Source organism: Genypterus blacodes, unplaced genomic scaffold (genome assembly GCF_046128005.1).
Source record: "Genypterus blacodes isolate CSIRO-AG114 ecotype Tasmania unplaced genomic scaffold, CSIRO-AGI_Gbla_v1 ptg000058l_1, whole genome shotgun sequence".
In the NCBI taxonomy this organism is placed as follows: Eukaryota; Metazoa; Chordata; class Actinopteri; order Ophidiiformes; family Ophidiidae; genus Genypterus; species Genypterus blacodes.
Genome location: NW_027466870.1, coordinates 7,926,805 through 7,948,240, shown reverse-complemented (window position 1 = coordinate 7,948,240; position 21,436 = coordinate 7,926,805). Strand labels below are relative to the sequence as shown.

At 43.7% G+C, this 21,436-nt stretch overlaps 2 protein-coding genes across 3 annotated transcripts in view; both read right to left on the bottom strand.

Moving 5' to 3' along the window:
• The window catches only part of rab6ba (RAB6B, member RAS oncogene family a), a 36,327-nt gene extending 29,822 nt beyond the window's left edge, over nucleotides 1-6,505 (bottom strand). The window contains exon 1 of one of the 2 annotated variants that reach the window (XM_076152927.1): nucleotides 6,218-6,505. In XM_076152927.1, the coding sequence (XP_076009042.1) occupies nucleotides 6,218-6,287 (70 nt within the window). In that variant the 5' untranslated portion in view covers nucleotides 6,288-6,505. The remainder of the gene's footprint in view (nucleotides 1-6,217) is intronic. The other variant, XM_076152928.1, reaches the window with a different exon arrangement.
• Nucleotides 6,506-6,748: 243 nt separating this feature from the next.
• On the bottom strand, nucleotides 6,749-20,484 carry slco2a1 (solute carrier organic anion transporter family, member 2A1). Its single transcript, XM_076152926.1, has 14 exons — nucleotides 20,178-20,484; nucleotides 16,760-16,897; nucleotides 15,954-16,116; nucleotides 15,170-15,382; nucleotides 14,874-14,972; nucleotides 14,601-14,740; nucleotides 13,448-13,520; nucleotides 13,100-13,264; nucleotides 12,703-12,907; nucleotides 12,087-12,234; nucleotides 9,716-9,879; nucleotides 8,063-8,127; nucleotides 7,652-7,772; nucleotides 6,749-7,554 (listed from the first exon to the last, which is right to left on the bottom strand). The coding sequence occupies exons 1-14, from the start codon at nucleotides 20,235-20,237 to the stop codon at nucleotides 7,434-7,436; spliced, it is 1,875 nt and encodes a 624-aa protein (XP_076009041.1). The 5' UTR covers nucleotides 20,238-20,484; the 3' UTR covers nucleotides 6,749-7,433.
• Nucleotides 20,485-21,436: the final 952 nt, after the last annotated feature.

The window sequence follows — 21,436 nt, the reverse complement described above, 5'->3', positions numbered from 1 at the left end:
AAATGCTTCTTAATAACAGTTAATTATTAACACCCTTAAAAACTACTAAGGATCCAATTGAAAGACAATAACAACAACAACACGCTCTAAGAATAGCCTCTCCTGCAGAACTTCCTGTGTAAGTCCTGTAGTAGTGAGTCATGTTGCCGTTCCCTGGCCTAGATAAATCCCCGGCCCCCTATAGTATGTTCAACTAAAGTGATGAATGGTGAACGAGCTTCCTCTCCATAAATCTGTCCAGGAGTGTTACCGTGGCTCTCCTAACATTGACTTATCTATGAACATATAACAATAGAACAGCTACATTTACCATGTGAGACGCCACCAAGCCTTTCTGCGCTACGTCACTACGACGAACAACTATCTAACACGCACTGGTTCAGGGTGGAAGTTTGGTTTTGTGAAAGATAACCATGCACCGTGTAAACGAGAGGTGTTACTGTTTCTGTTTCTTTATTCAACTTGAAAGTGTCAATCATGTGTGGAGGTGGGGAAACACTGCATGCTGGGTAAGTGACAGGCTTCCTCCACAGCTCGGGCTTTATTCACAGAGCTGTTCTGTTTGAGCAACTGGCAGTGTGTTGGAAGCTCTCAGCAGAGGGCAGATTAAGCAAAGAAAGGTTTGCAGCTTCATGAGTCGCAGTTTATCCCAAGTTGCAGAATCCCTTGTATGGTTATTCTGCAACATTAATTCTATGGAAGCACAATAGGTAGAGTAGACTTGTAATAAGAGCAGCAGCCACTCACTCTATCATTGTGCTCTATCTAAAACTGTGTCATTATAATATTTCCACATCTTTTCCACAGGATCACAAGCAGCCAGAGGAAATCTGAGGGTTTCTCTTCATAACAGCCTGAGCAGCAGACAGACTAGCATTGGTGTTTCACTCTGGACAGACTGCATAAGTGATGCTGTGGTTTCCCATGGGCCTTTGGGAACATGCCCACTCAGCCGTGCAGCATATGTATGGAGCTATCGTCGCCCTGCTTGGTATTCCTCAGTTGAAGACCGGTTCTTGCAGGACTGGAGTTTGAAAGCGCCGCTTAATAAGTCAGATATAGAAGAATTGACAGTCATTCATTTGCTGAGCTGTTGTCCTCTCAGGGAATGTGAACTAGTGTTGTATCACAGCAGGAATAGAACATGTAGCGTTCTAAAGTACGAGTTTTTTGTGGAAGTATCATTTGATTAGAAGCAGCAAAGACCCACTCTCCGTCTTAGCTGTTAAATAGCTGTTCACCAGGCTGAGTAAGCTCACACCTGAGCCAGGACATCTGGTTATTTCCCAAAGTGGTGGACAGAGGGAATCGGTTGGCTGTGTGGTGCCTTTCAATCAATTACTCCCTCTTAATGGGCAGCTGAGTCAGTCGATAGCAGATCAAAGCTGTCAGGGACTTGTGTCGCCCAATCCATCAGAGAAGATGCACAGTGAGGGGGAAAAAGCAATGGGATGTGAAATGAAAAAGATGAGTGGTTTTCTTTAGATGCAGCTAGGTTACACTGTGTTAAAGCAACAAAGCTGCTGCTGCTCCAGGGACTTCATCTGGACACGCCAGGCTCCCGTCTTCCTGCTGGTCGTTATACAAACAAGCAAAGACACACACACACACACGTCTGTGAAGTCTGTATCAACTGTCTATTTCCAATCTTACAAGATTAAGGTCTTGTCGCTTCATTTACCTCAGAGCTCTCTGGCTTTGTGACACTTCAGGATTCAGTTTCTGTTTGTAATGGGATGTTGGACAAACAGATTTTGGAATGCAAGGAACCCCCCCCCCCCAGAGAGCAGACATTAAGGCACATCGCTCTGCTAATTCAAGCCCCTGGTTTCCTGATAGCTCTTCATCCTTACACTGTTTCACTGTAACACAAGTCCATTGTGCACAAAGGCTTACAATTGGTCTGAACCGTGTCATATTTAAAACTTATAAGTCAGCAAAAGATGCACCAGAGACAGGAAACGATTGGAAATACCAACGACTCAGTCTCACTGTCAATCCAGCACTGTACCTCTACTAAAAGTGTTTAGGATATGCATAAATTAAGTAAATAAGATGAACAAAATATTAAAAACGGACTGTTAAAACTGACTGCACTTTTGTAAGAAACAAAAAAAGGCTGTAATGTAAATGTTGTATGAGCTCAGAGATCCATTCAACACATTAGTGGGGCTTCATACAAATGATTGTGACGATAAATAAGTGATGCAAATAAAACTATAGTTTGCAATAAGAACTCTCCTAGGTGACATCAACCTACTCTGTTTGCTGAGAGAGACATCAGCTCGACCCTTAACCCCTGCAGGTCTTCAGAGGGTATTACACTTGTTCTTAAACAACAAGGACAGATTAAGTTTGAGATTAATTTTGAGGTCATTGAGGTTTTCTACGGAAGAATATGACCAAATGTGTGTTAGAGGAACACAGAGAACATTGCCAATGCATGCTAAGTGTAAACTTTTAGTATCTACATGTGCATCTGTGGTTTGCAGACTGAGGGAGGAAATGTGATCGCTGCAGTCCAAAACGCTTTCATTTGCACAGAAAGCTGTTCCCTGTCGAAACAGCAATTGATGCATTAGACAGCTGACTAAATACTACTTTGAAGCATATTGGTCCAGTGATTCAGCATTATTTTATAAAGACCGTGTTACTTTCCTGATGGCACTCTCTGTGCACTGAAAGATGGAAGGTGGCATTTGGATTCAGTGAGCAAAAAAATCTCATGGCAGCGTCCAGGCTAGCAAATGTATTCCCATCTGCTTGTCGGAGATGAAATGAAGCGTGCAGCAAAGGATTACCTCCAAACTATTTGCTTTTAGAAAGAACCACACAGCACTGTTCTTTTGAAAACTCGCCTGAAGGAAAACGTCCATGACCCAATAAATGCAGAGTCACAGTAATCTGAGGCCATGTAAAGACGACCCCAGGATCGCTCTGAAGCTGGAACCAGCATCTTGGCCTCGGGTACACAGGCCTGGAAACAGTTGATTTGTCCTTTTAAATGCCTTAAAGTGTTAGCCTTAGTCCTTTGTGTAGGCAGGAAGTGCAGAGAACACCCAGGAAAGTATCGTACAGCAGAGCCTTACTCTGTGATTGCAACTAAATATGTACACACATTTGGAGAAAGTTGATTACAGAGTTTCAGCAGCATAATGTCTCAGAGACGCTGGTTCAACCTAGACGTGAATAATTCTACTGTGTGATCCAATTCTTGAAGATAATGTGATTTTAATTTCATTGCCAGGAGGATTTAGGCAGAGTGTGCTTACAAACCGTTTTTGTGCCCCATTTACAGCCCATAATGATACAAAGATAGCTGGGACCATCCATCACACGTGGAGCGCACCATGCATGCACAGGCTATTAAAAGCTGCACAAAGCTGCAGGAAAGTATGAGGAAGATTCTCTTCATCGTCCTGGTACAATTAGAACTAAGTTGGTTCTGAGGATTTAACGCATCCCATTTTTTAGCTAAAGTGTGCAGGGGCAGTACAGACTACAGAGCCCCGGGACAAAATCCAGATCTACAGCCCAGCGCCTTGGCCAAAGGCAATGGCAGTAAATTGCCAGAAGCAAGATGCTGGTGATCTTATAAAGCGTTATGTTTGATACATGCCAGATTATACTGTATGTCAGGTGAATTATAGCGTTATGGCAAGCAGGATAGAAACATGTCATCAGCTTGTCATCCACCTGTCTCAGTTTAAGATGTGGGTAATACAAGAGATCAATTTATGGGATTTTGATCTCAAAGTTTGTGTTTCAGGTCTTTGGTTGGAAGACTTGGCTGTTTAACTGACGGCTGGGCCTGAGTCTCATCTGTATTCTACCACTGGACCACAGATATCATCCTGAGTCTGTGACAACTGGCATTTAACTGCAACAGCCTAAAATGGCAGTTTTGAAGGCCTTAATTAAGGTACAAGGCAGTTGGCAATATTCCTGCTTCCCAATGTTAAACTGATTAAACAGAATATTGACCAGATAGATGTATAATAACCTACAATATGTATTATTATTCAATACATGACAAAGAAGGTGCAATCCATTGAGCCACCACAGACACACTGCCTCTATGAAGCTGATCATTTACAAATTGTCTTGAGATTTTGTCACAAAAGTGTTGATCTAACTCAGTGGTAGTTTGTTCTGCTGCTGGCTGAGGGGACAATGACTCACCCATCCTCAACAGCTACTGCAACATCATCACTATTATGGGCCTTTAGTCTTTACTGGAGCTCTGCACCAAGAACAAACAAGTAGACATTTCACAGCAGCCTCCACACTCATGTCCCGGCTCCTGACATACTTCAGTCCACTTGCCTACATTAATAAATAATAGCGACAGACCAGACTGGATTCATGGGTGCCTGAGCACCAGAAGCAATTACAGCAGACATGTCAGAGGGACAGAGCTCCACCAAAAATGACCCAATCAGGCATGAGGCTGGAGCTGCCACTGTCTGAATGAGCACTGGCTGACAAATACAGTCCCACTGCACTGATATCAGGTACAGGCTGTCTGCTGCACACTTCAGACCTCCAGACAGTGGAATCAAGTCCATCACATGGGACTTGATTCCACTGTGGGGTCTCACAGCCGCCCTGCAGAACCCTGCAAGGACTGGCATAGGTAGGACAAATGTTGTTCTTGATGATGTAACTAAATTTTCATGCAGCAGTGATGATCATTATGAGAAAAGAAGATAGATAGATAAGAAAGATAAGATAGATAGATAGATAGATAGATAGATAGATAGATAGATAGATAGATAGATAGATAGATAGATAGATAGATAGAGGGATAAAGAGATAGATTGATAGAATACTAACCCAGCTCAACACAGAAGACAGCTGAATATTATGTTTGCACTCCCAAATCCCCCTTTGGCTCGTTGCTTGCCTACCGCCATAGAACTGCCTGAGTGTCACGACAACAACAGAACCATTGCCCTTTCTGGGAGTATATGCGTTATATTTAGTAACAGTCAACAATAGATATGAGGAAAATGGAAACTTTTTACTACTTTAATGAACCACTATCTGTCCTCATTGGGAATTGTGCAGATAACCCTTAATGGTCAGCATACATAAGGACATTCCCATGGTTAAATTAGAGGCTCAACGTCCAGCAATTGTCTGTTTCTGTTCATTTTCATATTTAATATAAAGCAAATACTTGGTTTAATTGGTATGAGGGGACACATATCTTGTATAATGTACTTAATAAGACTGCCATGCTGACAAAAACTGAACATTTACCCTGTTATGCATTCTCCCCCACACTGGGTGATCAATAGGAGCTAGTGAGGGATCGATCCATAACTAACAGGTCCATTTCCCTGCCTAAGACACTTCAATAAGACCATAAACAGACACGCCAGAACCCAGCCCAGTGTAATCTTAGGGAAAACAAGTGAAGCCTCCAGATGAAGAGAAGCTTGTGCCTGTCTGAGGGTGTGGGCGAGTAAAGCTCGGGATGGAGGCAGAGATAAACCACAAATAAATCATGGATGAGTAAGCACAGGGTGTCACGTTAACGTCCATTTTGTGCTACGTTAACATTTAGGAAAAAGGCGTATTACTCAAACGTTCATTTCTCGAGAAAGGCACTACGCAATCAAACAAACTTGGGTCAGTCAGAGCAGGCGGAATGGAACAATACCGGAGCAGACACGGACTGCAGCCACACAAGTTATCTCATCGCCACTGACAACAACCTGGGTGTGTCTCCATACACACACGGGAACATTTAGCAACTTCATCCCCAGCATCAGCCCTCCGGCACCACAGCGTAAATGACGACAATACACTCAGAATACTGCAGAGCTGCACCTTCGTAACTACGGAACACGGCCGGGATGTTTCAAACTATTAATAACCGACGTGAAGGCATCGAAAGGGGGGGATATTAAAGAATCAGAGATATTTCACTGTTAAACTTGAAAACCTCAGACTACAAGACACATTTACGTTCCATTGTGTGAAGCCTTAAGAGGTCATTTTATTTACATTTAAATTATGCCATCCTCACACACACACACATACACACACACGCAGATTCGAACTTCGCTTGTAATACATATATTATTTCTTCCATTTAAACAGTCGCCGCAGCTAGCTAGTTTGTACCGAGGCAGGAACTTGCTCACAGGTGCCGTGGGTTCACGCGGAACCACGCACGAACTTCGGAAGACAAATGAACGGCTCTTACCACTTTGCTCCCCCAGAAAGACGAGTTTAAATTTTCTTAAAGGGTTCCCAAAGTCAGTGCCCAAGGACATGTTGAGGAAGAGCTGGGTTCTGGACGCCGGGAGACAGCCTGGGTGTAGTTACGTGTCCCCGCTCTGGTTCGGTTCGGTTCGGTGAAGATGCTGGATGTGAAAGCAGCTCCGCTCGCGCCGTGAGGGGACTGAGTGCTGCACCGTCCGCGAGCCGAGCCACCCAGAGCTACTGCGCATGCGTGGACTCCTGAATCTGTCACCTGCCATATAACATGACGTCATATCAGTCGGGGAGAGGCAGGCAGACAGACGTGTCAAAATATAGAAAGAAAGAAAGAAAGAAAGAATACTTACTTAAAATGCGGCAAATAAGTAAAAAGTACAGTATATATGACATATATAGGTAACACATGGACACTGTATTTGAATATTATTTTCCATAGAGAGAAAAGGACAGGTACAGGCAGAAATGGATGCCTTAGTCTAGATTAGATGTCAAAAAAAGGAAGCACATCGACCGATAGTATTTATACATTTATTCACTCCACAGTTAGCAACCACACAAGTGGATGATACAGCTACAAATTTGAAATGTACAGACAATACCAGTATATAGCGCAGTGTGTGCAACTCATTTCATGGATCAGTAACAGTATATTTGAAAAAATCATTTGCATTGCAATGAAATCCCATTGTATGCAGCTATATGTAATGGTATGTTAAATTGGTATTACAGTTATCACATATGCCTCTGTATATGAGACAAATATCTAAAAAATAAACTTAAATATTAAGCTATAGAGTTAATTACTTGTGTGTTTCTATTGTAACTAGAAACCCACATGGATAAATTGCTCCCATAGGAACCACAGACCTTTATCCTTGTGTTTTATCCTTTTTATCAGTCAGAATCCTTCTGTCTTTCTCTGTTAGATGCGTGCAAAATGTTGTGAGGTACCACATAACAATGCTGTTTTGCCGATTGCCATCCTCTCTTAACTTGTATTGAGCAGGTCATATAAGAATCATAACCTTTAGGACATTCTGTGAAATGTTCCCTGTGGGCAGTAAAAGGAAGGCCAGCCCAGGTCAGTCCTGACGGGCCGTTATCACTCAGTGGCACTGTTCTTCAGGCCATGTGGACTGATACCTAAACGCTGCATCAATCACAGATCAGATCAACAGGGAGCCTCTAGAGATAGTTGGTCACAGCAATCCATCTGGCCTCTTCTCCAGACTGTACTCCTGGGTCCGGTGAACCTTCCACCCCAGCATCACCAGCAGGATGATCCCCATGACCTTATAACCCACCTGTAAGCCTAAGTACCTGCAAAACACACACACACAAATAAATAAATACATCACCATTGTCACTTTTTGATGAATTATTTCCAGCAGTATGTTCGATGAAAATTTGGTTTTACCGGTTCCTCAAGATGTCGTTGTCATAGTAACCACAGGAATACTTCTTTCCACATACATGCTTCCACCAGATACATGATGTATCAATGGCCATCCCAAAGAGAGCAGGAGCAGGAAGCCAGGCTGAGAGAGAGAGACAAAGAGAGAGAGAGAGAGTGAAAGAGAGCGAGAGAGAGAGAGAGAGAGAGACAGGGAGAGAGAGAGAGAGAGAGACAGAGAATATGGGTGTGAACTCTATCACATTATGTTTTGCCACTAGAGGGCAATCAAAGCAAAGAACCTAATGAAGTTTTTTAAATGTGAGTTGGCTACTGGACATGATAACAAACTTAGGGAGTAAATATTTAATACACTAACACTGTAGTTGTGTGAGTACAGTACGACATACAGAAAGTCATTGTGTCTTCACTTACCGAGTACTCTCATGAGTAAAAACTGAATTCCTATAGCAAATGATTTCTCTTCATAGGGAACCGTTCTGAAAGGAGCAGGTTAAAGTGTCAGTATCAATGAAGGTATAGACTAACAACATTCTTATATGTAATCCATACAGTTAGGTCATTGGGAGATCAGCAAAAAATGTCACAAAATGTCTCATTGGTGAAGGATGGATGTGTTACTCTGAAGCTGCAGACAGGCTGCGGCAATAAACACCACACAGAATTACATTTTATGAATATGAGACTCGTGGGTATGAGAAACCAAAATAACTCTGTTCCAGCATCTTTATAAACGCTCTGATATTTTCAATAACACACCCTCCAATATCTGCCTTCTGTTTATTCTTAGCTCTCATGCGTTCTCTATTTAAGGACCTTAGGCTATTGTTTATATAGTTTTGTGTACTTTTTTGTTTGAAATAACTTTATATGGACAACAGAGTCAAGAATACTACAGCAGAGAGCAGATACTGTTAAAATTGTAGACTGAGCTCTGTGTTTAACTGCAGCAGCTTCTGGCAAGCCGACTGGCACAGAAGCCTCTGGAAATGTAAAAGACCAGATAGAGTTTGAAACATGAGAGATTCTAGCTGGGGGAGCAGGAAGGAAGAGAGCATCGAGTATAAATGCTGTGAGGTCACCAATCAGTGACTGAAAACCAGAACAGTTCCTTTTTATTTTATTTCACATCCCAGGCGGGCCAGGATGGGGTTGTGTGGATGCAGGGCTGTGTGTCTGGGTGCGATGTCCTCTCTCCTCTCCTTCTCTTTACCACAGCCTATGATGCGATTTGTACTAGCCTACATTGCTGTGCCATGTTCTCACAACCTCCAGCGGCAGTGGCCTCCGACTGTCTCAATTTCAATCTACTTGTATTCTTCCACAGGGTCTACGTATAAAGTTTAACAACAACAACAACAGTAATAACAATACAACCTTCCTTCTTTCTCTCTATCTCTCTCACTCTTTTCCCCCCTCTTTCTGTATAAAAAATGATCTCCAAATGAACGCAATGTCATGTAAAATGTTTGCTTCAATAAAAACAAATAGCAAAAAAAAAAAATGCTGTGAGGTCAGACTTGGACAGACAGACAAAAGACGATTCTAGACCCCACACACTCAATATGTGGACCAGTGCCCAAATCCAATAGAACTTGGACCAGGATCAAACCTTCACTGCAACCTGGACCATTTAAGATAACATGAAATGCTGCTAAGACACCAAATCTGCTTATTCCAAACTAAACTATTGGGCACACGGACATAAAAGCTTCTCTGCAAACTGAGTTAATTGAACTTCAGGGAAACGTCGCTCTGCACAAATCCAACTGTCAGTCTGCCAGTCACATTCTTGACAAATGACATCCCTGCTACAGATGCTGCAGGAGGTGGCTCTTCATATTCTCACCATGTTTGCTTCAGCATTACTACTACTATCATCACTGTCTTTGTCTACCCATCATATTTATGTGCCTAAGTTGAAGAGGAGGGTTACAGGAAGTTTGGTAAATTGACCTTGGCCATCTGTACTCAAGTTTGGAGATTCAATAAGTTTTCATCAAATCAGTGTCTCTAGTTGGACAGCAACAAGCGTGTCAAAAACTCTAGTAGAGATGCTTTTCTTACCTGAGCACCATCATGTATAAGGGGTTGTGGGTGAGACTGGCAATCAGTGCTGCCAGAGACATGGTGAGCATGACAGGGAGCAGGAAATGAGGACAGCTGTTTGGACAGGGAGCTGGTTGAGCATGATGCCAGCTGTCAGATATACACCTGCAGTTGGTGAAAAGCTGGATTCAGAGAAAACACAAAGTAAATATAGAGCACAGATCTGAAAAATGACACCAATGGTTTACAAAGGAATTGAGAGAAAGTCACACATGAATCGTAAAAGCAATCAAACTAGGAGCCACCTACAACAACTTGCAACTATAATCCTGAATACATTTGATTTTGTGACCTTGTTGTTCACTAGATTAAAAACAAAAGAAGATTTGGTCTAACATCAGACAGGACTGGTGACATTTGTCCGTGTCCATCTAGTTTAGAATGAGATGATGATTCTTTCTAGAGCTTTAGCCAAATTTAGTGACTTGCCAACTTTGCTCTTGGGTCTAAATGTCACACAGAACTCATGTCTCACTCTGACATCTTTGAACATTGCTGCCCAGGGCTTGACAGAATGACAACTTTAGCAGCACTCCCACAAGGACATCAGGACTATATGGTGATGTAGGTAGGACCCTAACCTGTTGTGGATATGACAGCCTATCTAAGTTTACCAAACATCAAACAAGAGTACTAAAACTGACAAAAACTTTTTGGCCTGAAGTTCCATGCCAAGGTGACTAAAGCAGGGACTGGAACCCTGACCAGGATCGAAAGACCGCTGAATTGAACCACAGATTCTTAAAAGAGAATCTCCAGAGAGCATTTGACCTTAGCGGTCAAGCTTCACCTCCAGCATAACGACAGACCAAGACAAACACAGCAGACAGCACAGCAGTGGCATCAGGACTCTGAATGTTGAGTGAAAATATATAGAAAATATGTGGAGGGACTCTATAATTGATAGGAAATCAATAGAGGTAAGTGTATTCAAACCAGCTGATTGTGAGGAGCCACTGTGACTCACACAATCACTGTCCACTTCATCCATTTGCTCCTCATTTCCCTAAGCACCTTATCTTTGTCAGCAATTCCAGTGAATGTGGACAAGCCTTTACCAGCTGAGTGCTGTACTGCAGCTCCTTAAACAAAGCTGCCTTCTGGCATTTAAGCAGTGTGTGCAGCCTTTTCCTGGGTCTACACATCAGGTTCCTTACTCACTAAGTCCATAAACAAGACTAAATAGGAGTTCTCTGTTAGTTGAGGTTAATGCATCAAACAACTGTAGCGTCACTGTGTGTGATTATGCTGCAGTCATCTTACATGATGATGATGATGATGATGATGATGGTGATGAGTCAAACTGACTGCTAATCTATTAACATTCCCACAATCCACCCACCAGTGGATAATATACAGACTGTGGACTTTAGATACTGCAGTGTTTCCTTCTTCAAACGATCCTGTCCTGTGACTAATACGTCTTGGTTGGATATTGATTGCGTTTGGCTCGTGTCCTGTTCATAGCACGGCTCACTGCTCGACTTCAACCGGAAACCTCTGATAAGAGAGAGCCGGACACTTCAGGTGAGGATCGGACCAAAATCAATTCCTTCCATGTCATCCGAGTCATCCCAGAACACTTGTGTCAGGGATGCTGTATGGACTTTAATGATTGGAAATGAAGCGTATTTATGACTTCTATAGAAAGAAAGTAATGTTGTGCCAATCAGTATCAGGGCTAACACGTCATGTTAACACGTCATGTTAGCTACATGCTGTCTGGGAGAGAAGTCTGATCATTTTAAAGCTCACGTGCACAAATATATCTGATAAATTATGAAGTGGATTAATTAATAATTTGTGAATGAAATAAAAGATTGATCTAAGGCTAAAGAACCTCTTTCTAGGGTAAATATCTCTTCAGCTAAAGTCAATATACAAAGAGCCAGATTCAATCAGATTACCAATGCATTCAAAACTTGTATCAATCATTCATTATTAAGTGTGTTTGAATCGGGCCGGAGTCTTTCTGTGTTTGTGGTTTGTGTGTTTGCGTCTCCTTCCACAGTCCAAACACAGATGTGAATGGGTTTCTCTGTGTCTGCTCTGTGACAGACTGGTGACTTTGTCTAGGGAATATGCTGACTCACTCCCAAAGCATGCTGGGATATTCCCTCTCTGCACCATGACTGATGGCCGGGTGAATACATGTCATACTTTGTACCACAGTGTGCCCCTCCAGTCTTAGGGCCTCAGATTCTACATGTCTGTGTTATCTATCAGGGAAGATGAGCCGTGTGAGATGACATCATGGACCACTGAGCCTTCTGCTGCTTCTGCCTGAGCAATAATCCAAAGGGAAAAATATGAATGCATAGAAACAAACCTGAACTCTGCGGGTGTTGTTGGGTTCTCTGGTGAAGTTGGTGCAGCCTGCATGGCAAGGAGAGATGTACTCCACTCCATCAGAGCCACACACAGGGTTAAAGGCGTTGGCAGGACACGAGCAGTTGGAATAACATTTGGACAGAGAACTGGAGGGAGGGAGGGAGGGAGGGAGGGAGGGGGACAGAGAGAGACAGAGATCACAGTCCAGCCAAAACAACAAACACAAGTCCAGCATCTGCACCTTCAGGTTGTAAGCGATTGTTTGAGCGCTTTGTGTTTCTCTTGCATGTGTTTGCTTTAACAACATCTGAGTACTTTGTGTCTGCGGGCCGAGCTGAGACAAACCAAAGCCCCTTGCCTGTTGTGTTAAACATCACAGAGACTCCTATACTCTTTACTATTATGTCTTGTCCTAACGGGTGTGTAACGTCTTTCCACACGTTGTATTTTGCGGCATGGGGGCGATTTGGAGACCTAGAGTTTATTTCTGACTGGATGCGGTTAAAATGTGTTTCCCCTCTTTAGAGAGAAGCTGGTACTTCACACACACATTAACACCAAGTGAGTCCTCCCTCCTTATCATGTCCTCACATTGCCATGACTAACACACTCACCCATACTGTCCGATTTGGTAATGGTTGACCTCTGACACTTTCTGGGTAGGACAGCCCATGAAGAAGAGCGGTATGAAGAGGAGGGTGGAGATGGTCAGCATGGAGACGGTGAAACGTGGGATGGCCTTCAGAGACAGACCCGTCCTCTTCATGATCACCCCGCCCACCAGCATCCCCACCGCTACTGCTGGAAGGTTCAAAGCTCCTGAGAACCACACACACACACACACACACAAGACTTTAGAGGCACAAATACACAACTTCCTTCATAGGACATACTGTTTTTGTTGACATCAAGCATTTTACAGTGCCTGGTACTGAATGGAAAGTCATCGTGAGCTCTTCTAAGGTTCTGTCCTGCACGTGTTCTTCATACTTCAGCTTCTGCAGTACCCACCTACTAGCAGGGAGCTGTAGGCAGGTGAGGCACTGTACTGCCTCTCCAGGAACTTGTTGAGGAAAGTAGCAAGGCCAGCTATCACAGAGGAAAAGCAGCACTGAGCCAGGACCAACATCAGGAAGAGAGGGCTGAGCAGGAGGCGAACAAACAGACGAGGAAACACTGGAGAGACAAAACAGGCTGATTACTGAGCTGACACTGATCCTGAACGGCTGGTAGACTCTACCAGATCAGCAAATCCAAGCAAATGTCTTACAAATACGGTAATAAGCACACTTGGCAGGTTAATGTATGTGTTTGCTGTGAGTGTGTGACAGGGAGTGGCTGTAGATACGATGGACTTACTTTTCAGAAAATCATGCAAAGAGAGTTGAGGCTTCTTGAAGTCTTCACTCATGTCGGTTTCTGTTCTTAACACCTGAGAGATAATGAAGTGTTAGAGGAAGCATGTGGCACAGTAATGCAGACTTAGCACAACATCTGTTTAGTTAGTGTTCTTTTAGGTATTCTTTTAGGTTTGATGACTTCAGTTTCCTTTACAGTCTGTCCAGTCAAGCATGTGGAACAGGCCCAAACCAGAAGACTGTGCATGCCAGGGGAAAGAAGTGCATGTTCTTTCCTCCACATACTTTCCTTTTCTCTTACAAACATTTGAGTGGGAACATTACGCTGGACTGACAGCTGCACAAAAAGACTGAAGGTTTCAGGCATTCAAACGCTTCTGAAGCTGTCAGACATCATTAACTGCCTCTGTATGCTTTGGTTTCTTGGGTTTAGTATTTTTATTTTGTATGTTTTGGACTGTTCTGGACTGTTCTGGATGCTTTTGGTGCAATAATAAATTCATGACACACATCACACCAAGCAGAGTGGCTTTATATTGTTTTTGGTGATAATGGTATTCAGTTATAATAAATATCCTGCTCTATGCTTTGGTGCTATTATTAGCAGGGATGAGAGCATTTTTGCATTATTAGATATGAGTCATACTTTCATTAGAGGAGATAAAAACAGAAGAGCGACTCAAACTAACATCTCAGATTTATGCCTTTTTCAATGAAAGTTTCGAAAGGAATATCAGGAGTTTTGATTCATTTATAGATTCCAGTCTCTCTTATATTACACTGGTGTTGATATCAAATTGGTCTTAAAAGGGAGAGATTATGATTCCTTTTGTTTACATATTATCACAAGGTCATGTCCTGGGCAAAACTGGGAATGCAACAGCGATCATGTGCTCCATCAGGAAGGCTGACTGGCTTTATCTTATCTGTGTTTAGTGGTTTGGAAGGTCTAATACAAACAAATCAGCAACTAAGTGAATCTAAGATGTGTTCTGTGTTATGACATGACACATTTTAGAGAGATAACAAGGTGGAGAAATCTTAAACATGGTGAAGGAAGGAAGGGGAGAAGTAGAGAGGTAATGTTGACATGACGCCAGTAGGTGTCAGTAAACCGTGTGTGTGTGTCTGTGGTCGACTTCAGTGGGACATACGCTGTGTTCGCGCCGCATGTTACGAGGGAAGAAGAAGTAGGGGATGGAGGTGAGAGCGAGGAAGCCGGAGATGATGATGAGGCCCATCCACCAGGCGCCCACCCAGCGGGGGTCAGAGGGGGTCAGCTCCTGGCTGGTTGCTGCAGAATACAGCAGTAAATATGGAATCAGCAGGGGGCAACAAACACACAGCAAACACATCCACACACAGCAGGGACACGGCTTCTGCAATCTGCCTGAAGGTCGGGAGATCTTCATAAACCAGATCAGTACCTGAGTCTGTTCTGTCCACGTCCACAAAGATCCGCAGCATGACTGCGCCCAGCAGGTAACCAAACGCAGGCCCAAACACCGATAAAGCAAAGAGGACGGCTGTGGATGACAGAAGAGCTGTGAGACCAGGACTTACTACACAAATACTTACTCTATACTTATTACAACTTCAGCGATATGTAGCTTTCCACAATATGCTGCAGAGCCAGGTAGTAGATCATCATGGCCCTGAGATTGTTCTGTTTGTTTATCTAAACATGCTATACCAACAGATCACTGCACTAAGGGACATTCACCTATGTAGAGAGAAGAGTTCCCAGGTCCAGCAAAGTCATCGATGTAGGAGATCCCAAAGGGCTGGATGGGCACCGAACCCAAACCAAAGAGCAGCTGAGCCGTGGCCATGAGGATCCACAGCTTGTTAGTGTCTTGCAGACGCTTGGTCTCATCTTGGCCGCAGGACTCAGATGTGCTGGAGTTTAAATGCAGGTTGCACACGACGTGGCGATCTGCGTCACGGCGCAGGTGAGGTTGGCGGCGCAGAGAGGGAAGGAGAGAAAAAGACAGAGACGGTTAATGACAATCCAGCAGACGCAGATGTCCAGTCCTTTCATTTCCTGAAGCATCTCTGACCCTTCACTGACACACTGCATGGTGCCAAGCTATTCTGTCTAGAGGCAGAATGTAAGAAGGAAGAGGGAGATGTTATTGCAAGAAAATGCCTCGGAAAGAATTCTAATCAACTTAGATTTCTACAATAGAATGGAGAGATAACGAATTTCCTCCTCATTTAAGTTAGAAGTTCAGCTGGAGAGCACCTGCAGGTGTTCTGATTAGCCTGATTATCGACTTGTCTTCCTGCCAAACACCACACACACTCATGTGACCCCTGCTGAGTGTTGTAAAGGCTGAAACTGAGGAGTGAGCCTCTGCCTCGCTTTCTGCACAAACCCTTACGTAAAAGTCTCATAAATTACAGTGACATATTTGTACATTCAGGAGTCGTCTGCTCTGGACTGAGTCACTGAGCTGACACAGTGGGAGGGGCGTGCACGGGGCCGCCGCCAAGCTTCCTCTTACCTTGGAACACAGAGTTGTATTCGTAGGGCTGGGACAGAAAGTGAGGTAAGGTCAGCAACAAGGCACTGACGGACATCAGCAGGCCGCCGATACCAATCAGCCGAGGGCGATGGACCCGACTGCCAAAGTAACTCACGAAGACGATCAATACAGTGTTACTGATCTAAGGCAGAGACAGACAAGTGTTTGAAAGAGGAGACGGGACAAGCACTCCCTCTCAAGCACACTTACACCTGCTAATATAAAGAAACCTCCATCATCCAAACACACAGCGCCGTCACACAGGCGTCACATCCAGCCGCTTGATCAAATATGGTAGCGGTGCGGCTCAGGCTCAGTTTCTGTGTTGGTGATGTTGGGACGGCGTGAGTGTCAGGTAGCTTTTTGTCTGTTCTACGTCTTATCTCCAATAAATAAACTGCAGAAGAGAAACTCCTTGTGCAAACATTTAGCAGGAAAGGCTCAGACTGACACAAGCGGTCAAAACACCTCCGTCCATTCTGTCAGGTAGAGATTCTGACTGCTAAACCATGGATATGCACGCTATAGAAAACATAAGAGTGTGTGCATTCAATCTACATAACCTAAATGAGCAGCAGGTAGAATCCTTCATCATTGTGTGGCTGTCTTCACTCACTAGATGAAACACAACAGCTCTAAAATACTAAAAGTCCCATCTGAATTGTCAGGAAGTGTGATTTCGTTATGCTGCTCGTTCTCCAGCTCCTTCTTTGTCATCGGTATCCTTGAAATAAATCTATCATCGGCGCACAACTGTGTGAGGGTGTGTTGTTGTTGGCTCCTACCTCGTGCAGGGAGGAAATGGTTCCTGAGGAGTAGCTGTTGAGGCCAAAGCGCCTCTCGATGGTGGTGATGGTGCTCTTGAAATAGGAGCTGAACAACAGCTGAGAGAGCTGCAGGAGGCCGTGGCAAAGGACGAACACCTAGGACGACAACACAAAGAGCCTGGGAATCAAACAACTACAAACACGTATGAATGTCTGCAAAGGAAAGGTTTGGTCTGTGAATGCTTTAAGATGAAATGTCAAGAGGTCAAAGTTATACGAACAGAAAATACAAACAGATAGCAGAGCATTGATCCCAAATGCATCATTTTATGTTTGGAGTTTGAATTTTGACTCATTCCTCTGTGATTGCGGTGCTTTTGTGTAACACTCTGATGTGTGCACACATCTAAGTCACACATTGGATCCAGTCAAGACACCGGCTTCTGTCTCAGGGGACGAGCTGCAGAGACTCCGCTGTTCCAGGGGTCAGGAATGCATGAGGGCTCTGAGGATACACGCTCAGATTTGGAGTGAATTTGCAATGAAAACAGGAGAAGTAAATCCAAGCGTTGAGTTTATTAACCGGCTGCCAGGCAGGCGGAGGGAGAAGACACTCTACCGCAGACGCAGAACAGTTAATGCACCCATTAAATCTTGGCTTTATGGTTTGTTAGCAAACACAATGGATGCTTTTACACTCTTGCTACTATTTCATCCTCATTCTGTATCACTTGGCCTTCAGTTATCTGAGTGTTATGACAGATCTAATTTGCTCAGACAAGTAAGGTAGGTCTTGTGTTGGTGATGTAGGTTAGCTCTTGGCCAAAAAATGAAGTCTGCACACATAAGTCTGCTTTTAACACCGAGACATGTTGCCAGCCATAATAAGCTTTTGTCTTTGTTTGTGCAGAGCTCAATATTAACATCATTAACCAGAGCTAAATGTGCAGATTTGCTTTTGCCTCAAATGACTCCTGCTTCAGATGTTTTGGTTTCTTATCTCCTCCAGCCAGTCCACCTAACACACACACACACACACACACACACTTTCACCTTTAATGAAGTACTTTAGAGCCAAAGTGGGATGGAGGCATGTTTGAGTTGACAGAGCGCTCACTTTGATCTGGGCCTCTGGGCGTTCTGACAGCCTGGCTCGCTCTCTGGGAAGACTCATTTATTTTACATAACACTAAATCCATTAAGGTGCCAGATTTCACATTCGAACGCAGCGTTTCCTTGAACCCAATCAATGTTAATGATAGAGCATACCACTGAGTATTGATGCTGGAACATAATATTGAAAGTTGGACCTGATATCAATAACTGAAGTTTGTTCACAGCTCATGATGCAAACCAACAGGCAGCAGAGTCGAGCCAAGTGTGTGCGGAGCAGCATCGGCTCTACGCTTCATTATTTATCCATTACTGTTAATACAAACAGTTCAAAGACATGTGATCTGTGTGTGATGGTCGTGCTCATTGTTTGGTTATTTGGGTAAGCTTCTTCAGGAGTGATGTGTGTGTGATATCTTCATCCTTTCTGAAGAATCTCAGCTCAGTGTGGATGTTATTGTCTCAGCTCTCAACCCGCTGTGAGGAAACAATCCAGGGAAGTTGAGACTTGAATTTGAAATGGTTTTATTTCAAGGACACCAGTGGTGGAACGCACTGAAGTCCATATTCATGGATTTCCATGAGAAAACGTTCCAGTCAAAAAACTAAATAGGAAAGAGTTTGGTTTAAAGTCTCCACAGGAAAGAAGCTGGACCATCAGAATCGCCTCCATTCTACTGTGAAACACACATAACACATTCTGCAGCACAATAGGATCAGGATCAAAGGACGGACTACATTTGGTGAATTCTGTCCCTGATGAAGAGTTCCGGGCTAAAATGATCTGCAACTGATTCACAAGTACACGCTCATTCAGAAGCAGCTGACCGGGAGCTGCGGGCCGATCAGAGGGAGATGCATCATGGGAGTGATAATGAACATTCACTATGATAAACACTGCTTTGGATGTCGCAATAAACACCGAGGCCACGCCCTCCTGTCCGTCTGACCCGTGTGCAACTCACAGCTGATAATATAGAGCGGTGGAAAAAAACAGAAAGTCCTGGTGTAAATGAGTGAAAAGAGAGTAAAGCCTGTACAACGTGTTCCTGTGTCAAGAGAAGATGGATGGATGTGATCGCTCCCACTGAAACTATTGTTGAACTGCTGGCTCAGGCTGATTTACTATCGCATTGGAATGATTGCAGTTTTTGCAATTTTTTGGAAAGTAAGCCAAAAGTAATCACAGCGTATCCATCAGCGTGAAGCAACACCACATCCTCGCCTTCTCTAACAGCACCTGAAACAGAGGGAGATTGTGTTTTGTGCTTCACTAACCATCACCTTAAACTACATTTATACTCTTTAGATTGTGGTGCTGCTGCAGCTTCTCTGTAAACAAGTCTCAAACTGAACGATGTGATGATGTCTCTATCATGAATCTTTCACCACCCTCCTCCTCCCTCTACCCTCCACATATTGACTACATCTTGGATTTTACTAGAGGGGGGGGGGGGGCTTTGAAGTACTGACTTAAAATGGAGGATGGGAGGTCCAGGATTTACAGCAACTCCCAATCTGCAATTCCCATTTGGATCCAAATGGACTTACCACAGGCTGAGAGCACTGAAGGTAAACACCGGGCCGGCTCCCAGTGAACAGTCTGATACTAACTATGAAACGTCACCTGGACAACAGATTACAGCCAAATGCAGGAGAGACATGATCACAAACAGATATGTGATCAAATGATAAAGGTCACCGTCAGACGTGTCAGTGCCGATAACACAGGGACTTCCAGTTATCCTAACCCAAGCAGACAAGTAAAGTCTTGTTCAGTTTTGAAAGTGTCAACCAGAGAACATGACATGTTAATATTACTCATACACACACACACGCACACACGTGAACACACAGTTCCAGGGGTCACGCCCGTTATTACCACAGCACAGTGACACTCACAGGTGACACAGGTAGGACTGATTAGTAAGATCAGACAAGTGGAAAATATAACATTTCCTGGTATATCAGATACTTCTATATGGTGACCGGGCACAGTGAAGTTATACTAAAACTGCACTTAGCTGGAAGATTCAATCTAATGACACAAAAGAAAAGGAACGTAAACATATGGTCCACTTTCTTTCCTGAATACAGACTCATTTCTCTATCTGATCAGTTTGAGATTTGTCAGTAAAATCAAAGATGTTCCACTCAATTGAAGCTCCGTTAAATCGGATTAACTGTTATAGGAAATATCTATTCAATCACGTGCCAAACTTCAATCGATAGTTACCTTATCTGCATGAATGTGATGCTGATGAACTTCTACAGGTCAAAACAACACAATGTAGGTAAATATAGAAGTGAACGTGCCGCTCACCTTGATGTTGCAGGAGAAAGTCCTCGGTCTCTTCATTTCTTTAGGCGTTAGTATCTCCATGAGTCCCGCTGCTGGCTGAAGGTTCCCTCGGCTGTGTGTGAGAGTGTTCCTGTGCCTGTCGAGGTTTTAAAGAGTGTGTGCGGTGTGTGTGTGTGTGTGTGTGTGTGTGACTCGCCCCTCAGCTCCACGCGCAAATGTTTTCAAAGATGTGAGTCAAGAGTGAACAGAGTCCCGCTGCTGGCCGCTGATTGGCTGCAGCACCTGTGATGACTAAGCGATCTACTAAGGCTCGCGTCGTTATCAATATAATACAACCTGTTGATTATTGTTTATCTATTGGAGGCATGTTGGCGCCCGTCCGCCGAGCGCTCCGGTGTGACGTCAGAGCAGCTGGTGCCTGAACGCTTCATCAGGTTCGGTATGTGACCGACTGAAGAGGCCTGCAGGGAACAGAGGGGAGGCGAGCTGCAAACACTGACGATTAAGATGTGAATGTGGCTGTTAGACATGCAGGAGACAAAGGGTTAATAAGTCTAAGAGCAAGCAAACACACATTTTTTAAATATCTGGCACATATTTGATAATGAATCTACATATATGAAGTATAATAAGAGATACTAACCACATACTAACACGTCCTGACCCTTCATGCTTGAGGATTGGCTATTAGGAACAAAACCAATTATTATGTAACTGTATTATAATCATTGTTATTCCTTAATGCCACATAGTAAAGTATATACACACACTTCTGATGAACCCTAATGTGACCCAGCTCTGATACGGGCTTCAGACTGTTATCAGTGATGTGGTGAGCCCTCATTATGGTTCATGAGGAGCGATCAAATAAAGAGGTTGCTAAGCGACACAGAAACCAGGGTTGACCTTTGGTAGGTCAATATTTTGATGTACTGTTGTGTAGTCACCAGTTGGTTCTCGTGGGGTAAAGTGGGCAACGTGCCAACTAATCAGAGCTGCCCTGCTGAGACGGCATAGTAAGTAATGGAGTAGACAAAATAATGGAAATGAAAAAGGAAATCACACAAGCAGTCAAGCAGACAAGCAGACTCACGGTTGGAGCAGAGCAGAGTGAGCTGTGAGCTTTGACAGAGGCTAAACGCTTCTCTCACATGTGGCTGTAACACTACAGGTCTGAACAGAGCAGCAAAGAAGCTCGACATGCCAAATATGTAACTACACAACTGACAGCTCAGAGTGGTCAAAGTTCAAGGATGGACGCACAATTAGATAGCCCATAA